The sequence below is a fragment of the Phragmites australis genome, chromosome 4 (assembly GCF_958298935.1).
Source record: "Phragmites australis chromosome 4, lpPhrAust1.1, whole genome shotgun sequence".
Taxonomy (NCBI): domain Eukaryota; kingdom Viridiplantae; phylum Streptophyta; class Magnoliopsida; order Poales; family Poaceae; genus Phragmites; species Phragmites australis.
Window position 1 is genome coordinate 32491809 of NC_084924.1, and position 7410 is coordinate 32499218.

Here is a 7410-nt window from a genome sequence, read left to right on the forward strand (position 1 = left end):
GCGAGGGGAGTTCTTAGGGTCCGGTGTACTCTCCGAGCTTAGAGGATGGTCAGGACAGATTGATCAACTCAAACAACTGTTGTTTTCAGTCAGTTGAAATGTAACGGGTCTTTTTTTATGGCATAGAAGGAAAAGTAAAAAAAAAAGGGTAAATAAGGAATTTACACTCCCACAACGGGGGCAGAAGCCTGCGTGAGCAACGACCTAAAATGCTCGCATTTCTTTCAGCGTCACTCGTGCAAGCTATTCCCCGGGGGGGGGGGGGGGGTGGGGTGGCGCATTACAAGCACGATGACGAACAAGTTGAACTAGACAAAGCGGCCTCCTTATGTTACAAGAGAAGAAGGGTGAACACTCGAGTTTGCTGTATCAGAGTTCAGGGAAAGAAAGGAAGAAAAAGGAGCAGAAGTCGCGTTATTTTCAGAGCACGTATACCATGCCGACCTCGAGCAGCGACGCCGGCGGCACGCGCAGCGCCACGTCCGGGCCGCGGCAGTTGCGCCGCAGGAAGTTATACCCGACGTCCACGGCCAGCCTCTTCAGCACCGACGACCCGGTCTTGCACTGCACGTGCGAGTGCCCCAGGATGAACGCCGTGCCGGCCTCCCGCGCCGCGACCAGCCCCTCCAGCTCCTCCGCCACGCGCTTGTCCGTCTCTGGGCTCGCCACGTGACTGTCGATGAAGAACCTCTCCTGCCTCGTCGCCGAGCTCGCTACCGCCGTGCGGCCGGAGCTGTCGTCGTCGGTGGCGGAGGCAGCGGCGCGCATCTCCACGGTGGACGCGGGCGAGTGCTGGATGCTGTCCTGGAGGTCGTAGCTCGCGCGGTCCCGGAGCGGGTTGCTCGCGATCACGGTCAGCTGCCGCTCACATTCACTGGCCTCCAGCTCCTGCTCGCTGGCCTCGCTGCACCGGTAGGACGCGTCCAGCTTTATGAACGTGGCCAGGGTCTCGACGAGCTCCGTCTCGAAGGAGTCCACGTCCTGGTGGACGTCACGGTAGCCATACCGCACGATGCACCGGTACGACCGGTGGCCCGGCGGGCCGACGCGGCCGATGAGGTACCGCTCCGCCGGGAACACGTACGGCACCGGCACCGACTTGACGCAGACGAAGACCAGGACCTGATGGAACGCCGGGAGGTTGGTCACGAACCGGGAGAAGTTGGCCGGGACGCCTGACGTGAGGTCGGTGTAGACGAGGCCGATGCCAGGGACGCGGACCATGCCGAGCTTGTCGCCAAGGGCGAGGAGCCACTCCAGCGTAACCTTGTTGTGCAAGTCGAACTCGTACTTCTTGATGGTTGTGTAGTGCCAGATGAGCATGACGGCCATGAGGATGAGAGCGAGCAGGATTGGAAGCCACGCGCCCTCGCAGAACTTGATAAGCGACGCCGAGAAGTAGAGCGCCTCGATGGATCCGAAGAGGAGGAGGAAGGCCAAGGCCAGTAGCGGCGGTCTGTGCCAGCACAGAACGATGACCAGGGATGTGAGGAACGTGGTGACCAGCATCACCGTGATCACCGCTAGTCCTGCACAAGGTTAGGAAAGCAACTCGTCACCAAGGGTAGGCAATCTAACACTTGACGGTAGTAATAACGACATGGATATGAATTGTCTTCTGTGAAAACGACACAATTGAATGAGCTTTTTTGCAGTCCTTGGGAGGTACCAAGCTTATATTCTACAAGAATAGTATTCCTAGCTAATCCAGCACAAGATTCATGGGAGTATAATATTTTGTGGAAACAATAATTGCATCTTAACTGTTCTATGCTTCGATGGGTAAAATGTTGCAACAGCAATCACAGGAAAAATCAATTTCGTCTTCTAGATTTCACTTTATATATATATTTGCATGGTGCTGGACTAGAACTAGTATTGACACAAGGTAGTGAAAACCAATGTCGAGGCGTTTATCTTACCAGATGCATTTCCCATGTGCTTCGTGTCTCTAAATCCAACAGTCACAGCAATGCAGAGGATCATGAGCAACCAATTGATCTCGGGGATATATATTTGCCCATGGATTTTCTCAGATGTATGTACAACTTTTACTCGAGGGAAGCAACTCAAGGACTGGCTCTGATTGATAATTGAGAAGGTTCCGCTGATGATGGCTTGACTTCCGACCACTGAAGCCAAAATTGCCAGTACAAGGATAGGCCACCTGACCTTATCTGAAGTTTGCATCAAAAGAAAACATGTAATTTCATAGAAATTCAAAAGGTAAACGAGTTTCTAAGAGATCAGAAATTATTAGAAGAGGCTCATCAGAGACTTTCTGCAGAGTTTATCATATACATCTTTACTGAGATAAGACAGGTTAGAGCATGGATCCACTAGAGTATATGGTATCTGGAAGGATCTAACTGTTATGGTAGGATCATTACCATAACAGCCGAATCCTTTCAGATAACATCATATATTCTAACAGATGCAAATGCATACTAGTTACCATCTCGATTGCATAAAGCAAAATAGAATTGACCATTGTTTGTATAAATAGTATTTAGATAAATCACCAAATAGAAAATTATTGAAGATCATAGTGTGCAGTAGAATTCAGGATGTAAAGTAGATTTAGCCGGAACAAGTTTCAACTTAATTAATTGAAACTGTCAGATGTCTCTTCCTATCTGATGATTGAAGGTAATGTGAAATAGGAATATTGCTAAATTGTTATTTTTTTTGTCAAAAAGAATAATATGGTCTGACGTTCAAGTTGTGCATTCATAATAGTTTGGGTCGTAAGAATGCATGAGCCAATGACAAATATACCCGGAACTGCAATGTAAAATCCAACTTGTGAGCTTGAGTAGAAGTCATGATGTTTTGATAAGTAAGCAGCTTGACCCATGTATGCAAGGATCAGAGCGGGGTACACTAGAGAAGTGAAAGCAAGCTGCGACCAAAGTATAAATCTAAATGATCAGCCCAAAAACTAATTATAGAAAATATTGTGCGAATTATCACACGTGATCAACAAATTACCTGAATTGCACTGTATGAGAAGTGACCGAGATCTGCAAACATTGCTTCAGATCCTTCATTGTCAGCATGCTAGACAGTTAGCCCAACTTTTCCGTATTTCACAATTAATACAAACTGGAGAAAGGAACTTAATTTCTTTTAAACAGAATAAATGAACCTATATATTAATATATATCATTTTTCCATTCCATTGGTTTTTAGAAGCATTATGTAGCTTACCTGTCATGCAGAGCAAAATTCCACCAAGCGACATCCAACCATATTTTCTAGTCTTTTTTAAGAAATTGAACATGTAGGAAGGATTTAGAGCTTGGTAGATATGAGGATTCCAATGGATAATATTATAGAGACCAATAGCACTCATGCAGAGTAGCCAGGCTAGAACTATCGGGGCGAAAAGAAATCCGACCCGATGTGTACCATAGTGCTGCACGGCAAATAGGAATGCTAATATGACACAGGTTATCGGAATGACGGCATCTGCATGTAGAAGAAATCAATCATTATTGTCAAACAAGGAATTTTAAACTGGGAAAAGGGTGAAATATCATAGCAAAAGACAATTTACAAGAGTTTGACCATCACCATTTCTTTTTTCCCCTCCAGATTTTATTAAAATGTTTTGTTGTACCATTTGGAAATAGAAAAAAGATCATATAAGAATTTAGCTTTGTATTAGGAAGAAAAACTTGTGATTCAGATGACTGGTTTCACTATGGTACAGCTGCTGGCCAGTTAACTAAGATAAGAATATGAGCTGTGTTATGGTGCTTGGAAGGAACCTAGGGGTACCACAATTAAAAAACTAACAGACGTTGATTAACTGGGGGTTATTTTAGGGACAAACTTTTATTATTGCCCGGGTCGTCCGCTCCACGTTCCTGTTTGGCCATTTCCTTGCCGTCATTGCCTCATCGTCCCTGCAGTCTGCACCTGATGCCTGGTCATGGAGCGGCCGCCGTTGTCAGTTGTCATTGCCTTCCAGTCCATCCACGGTTCGTCTCTAATCGCGTGGCCAGTGGAACCATTCCCGCTCTGGCGCCGGCCGCGGACCGCTGCCATCCATCCCTGCCGTCATCTTGCCTCTAAATTCCATGATTTTGTTCCTCGGTGCTGCTACAGATTTTGACTATTCCTAATCGTGTTCTGAAGTTTGAAAGCATTGCAAATAGAAAACGGAAGCTAAGGAGTCAGAAAGCGAAGTTAGTGAACACATGATTTCATTGTCATTTTGTTACCATTGAGGTTTGATCCAACATCGAAGAACAGGAATGGTTGCCGTGTTGTATTAGGCTGTCAGATAATAAATTCCAGCGGTTGTACCAATTTACCAACTTGACATTCTATCCTACTTTTAAGTTAGTACCTGCCCCACAATTTGGGTACCTTCACAGAGGTACCTTTGAATATTAAGCGTTTGATTACTACAAATGAACGGTTCTCATGATTTGCAAGTACCATAACACATCTCTAAGAATATATCAACATTTTTTTTGCATTGCTGAACTGAAAACTCATGAACACAGCATTGCCCAAAGACACTCAACTTTCACAGCGCCTTCATGTACTCTTAATATGTTGGGACAACTCATATCCACATGGCAAGATAGCCAATGCGATCTTCTAGAAACAGCAATGCCACCCAATACTCACAGTAAGAGCAGGAATCTTCAACCTAGAAGGGCCTGGAGGTACTTCATGGCTATGGCCAATGGGATCCCCAGTTGCTAGATTACAATATTCAATACCGATGCAAGAAAAGTCAATCACAGATGTCCCCATACTAATGGCCAACTCTATCCAATGTGCAAATCTCTTACAAACATAGCCAAGAAGAAATGAACTTAAATGTGAAATTTTCCTGAGAAAACTCACATTCACGGTGATCCTTGGACAAGGAGAACTCGAGGCCTGAAACTGCTGAGAACACTGTGACATGTTTTTACAAAAGACCACAGTAAGGAACCAGTCATCAATAATTCAATATGTAGAAAAAAGGCAATCAGAGATAAGAAAAGGCTGAGAATACCAGATATAGCTGGCGTGAGAACGCCGTCCCCAATAACCATGCATGTGCCAATCATAACCATGATCAGCAGAGCAACACGCAGCTTCCTGTGCTTCTCAAGCCACACCTTAATACGGGACTTATCAGTTATTTCAGGAGCGCATTCCAATTTATAAGTGGAAAGCCCCTCATCAGCAATTTGCCTATTCGGGAGAAGGCTCACATTTGTGTGCCTGCAAATTAGAGAGTATAGGGCAAATGTTCCTCCTGCAAGATTGCAAACCATATAAACTTGGAATCTTAAGCCTGCACGACAAGTGAAAGCTACTGCTGGTTTTCATGCATACCCTCGCCATTGTCGTCGGCTCGTAGCACAATGGAGACGTACTTGATGAGAGGGATCAAGGTGAGTGTCCAGAACACGAACGAGAGCACGCCGAAGATCTCCTCGTTCGTCTCCGAGTGTTGGATGTCCTCCGCAAAGGTGCTCTTGTACACATACAGAGGAGATATGCTCAAGTTTCCATAAACCACCCCCAAGCTCTGGTATGCCAAGAGCAAGGTGGTCTTCCACGAGTCCCTCTGCAAGAGCCCAAACTATTAGTAATTCAGCAAGCATTGCACCTCCATTTCATGAACAAATTGCAAGATTGCGCAACATTTAGGAGAAGTACATACCTTTGGGGATCTCAGGCCCCTTCCAAACTCAAGATCCATTGCTCCTACACGTTGTTCTACGCTTCGTTCCTACATCATTGAAGAAACACACCAACTTAGAAACACTTTTGTTGCTCCAAAACCCAACCCAAAGAATCTAGTGGGAAAAGATGAGAAAAAAAAAGTACCGCAAAAAACAAGAAAAACACTGCAAGAAATGGAGGTATGAACTGAACTCAACAGGCTGAAGAGGATAGAGCCGAAGGACCAGCCGACCAGGCAAAGCAAAAGACACATGCCATGGTTAAACACGGTGGAGCCTCCCCCCCCCCCCCCTGTGTTACCGATGGGGAGAGGCCAGGGAAGGATGGCCACGTGTTCTTGAAGCTGCAGACTCATCACTACTACTACTGAAGTACTGCTCGCTCTCATTCACTGTAACGCAAGAGATGCAGGGCGGCACAACAGAGCAAAAACTCGAGTGAAAATGAGATGAGGCCAAGAACCAAAAACACCGCCCAGGTCACATCGACCTAGCCATCAATATATGCATGGATGGAGATGTGCGAGGAAGGGTGTGGTGCTGAGGGAAAAAAAAGGCACCAAAATTGCGTTGGGGAGCAGAGTAGAGTAGAGGGACAGATGCATGTGGTCTCCCTCTCCCCGACTTCTAAGACGCGTACAACCGGAGCCATGGAAAAGGCGTCGTTTCAGATCAGTACATGCACTGATCCGTAATAACCAAAGACTGAATTCTTCAACACAGCTGTAGTTGCACCCTAACTGAAGCAAGAAGCTGTTAGCACAATCGTAGTTCGAGAGGGAATCGGAGACGATATCAGAGGGAATCAGAAAAGAGATTGTGCAGGAAGGGTGGATTGGATTGGATAGCAAGAAGAACAGAGGTTCAAAGGTTTAAAGGTCCGGGGAATACAGAGTTTCTAATTTTCGCTCCCCCTTCACCCCGTTGCCACTTCGTCTCTTATAACCAGCTATCGTATTACAACGGGCTGAGCCAAGATGTGACTCACCCGCTTACCCATTCCAGCTCAGCAACGCATGCATTCGGACAGCACGCGTGCTCTGGCTTCCTTCTCCCGCCCTTCTCGATGCTGTCAGTAGGTGGACCCTCAGCGCTATCAGCAGTGGACCCCGTGCCGATGAAGGAGTACTGACAATCCCCTCTCCTTGGAGACCTGTTGGCCCCAAGCAGGTGCGAATGGAAAGCGTTGCTTCAGGGCTTTCGTGTCCTCCCAGTGGCCAGGGGCGGCATCGAATCCTGACCAGCGCACTTGAACTTGAGACATGGATGATCCACCACGTGTGATCAAGCAACATTGTAAGACTTGCAATGGCACTTGCAGCGCAAAATAGTTAGGTAGTAACAAAGGTATTACCTGGTATTGGTAGCCAAGAGCCTTGCACGATTGGGAAACATGGAACACCAGGTGGATAGTGCTGGAAGATGGTAATGGCAGGCGATAGGCCATTGGCCCAATGTGCGCAACAATGCGGAAGGGGCCAAAGAACTTGAATGCCAACTTGTGCGAAGAGCGAGTAGCAATAGAACTTTGCACATAGGGTTGGAGTTTCAGATATACTCAATCATTGATGGCAAAAACGCGGTCAGAGCACTTCTTGTTAGCCTATGATTTCATTTGTTGTTGAGCACGAGTAAGGTGTTGGTGAATCAGCTTGCACATAAGCTCTCTTTCTTTCAGCTAAGAGTTCAAATTGATGATATCACTGGCCAG

The 7410-nt window shown here is 46.5% G+C and overlaps 1 protein-coding gene across 3 annotated transcripts; it reads right to left on the reverse strand.

The window, feature by feature from the left end:
* Nucleotides 1-280: 280 nt before the first annotated feature.
* LOC133916146 (putative potassium transporter 8) lies at nucleotides 281-6624 on the reverse strand. Of its 3 annotated transcripts, none has more exons than XM_062359673.1 (10): nucleotides 5893-6624; nucleotides 5678-5746; nucleotides 5347-5581; nucleotides 5021-5266; nucleotides 4867-4920; nucleotides 3211-3471; nucleotides 2992-3044; nucleotides 2779-2902; nucleotides 1923-2177; nucleotides 281-1529 (listed from the first exon to the last, which is right to left on the reverse strand). In XM_062359673.1, the coding sequence occupies exons 2-10, from the start codon at nucleotides 5714-5716 to the stop codon at nucleotides 421-423; spliced, it is 2376 nt and encodes a 791-aa protein (XP_062215657.1). In that variant the 5' UTR covers nucleotides 5717-5746; nucleotides 5893-6624; the 3' UTR covers nucleotides 281-420. The 3 variants fall into 3 exon arrangements, with proteins under 3 accessions (XP_062215657.1, XP_062215656.1, XP_062215658.1); XM_062359672.1 differs by having other exon boundaries at nucleotides 5845-6624; XM_062359674.1 differs by lacking the exons at nucleotides 5678-5746; nucleotides 5893-6624 and having other exon boundaries at nucleotides 5021-5232; nucleotides 5347-5577.
* Nucleotides 6625-7410: the final 786 nt, after the last annotated feature.

Excerpts from the sequence above, each read along its gene's own strand:
- LOC133916146 (XM_062359673.1), bottom strand. The coding sequence starts at position 5,716 with ATGGATCTTGAGTTTGGAAGGGGCCTGAGATCCCCAAAG. Across the intron at positions 3,045-3,210 it reads AATTTTGCTCTGCATGACAG|GATCTGAAGCAATGTTTGCA; the intron begins GTAAGCTACATA and ends CTGACAATGAAG. Across the intron at positions 2,903-2,991 it reads TCTCATACAGTGCAATTCAG|CTTGCTTTCACTTCTCTAGT; the intron begins GTAATTTGTTGA and ends CTTTGGTCGCAG.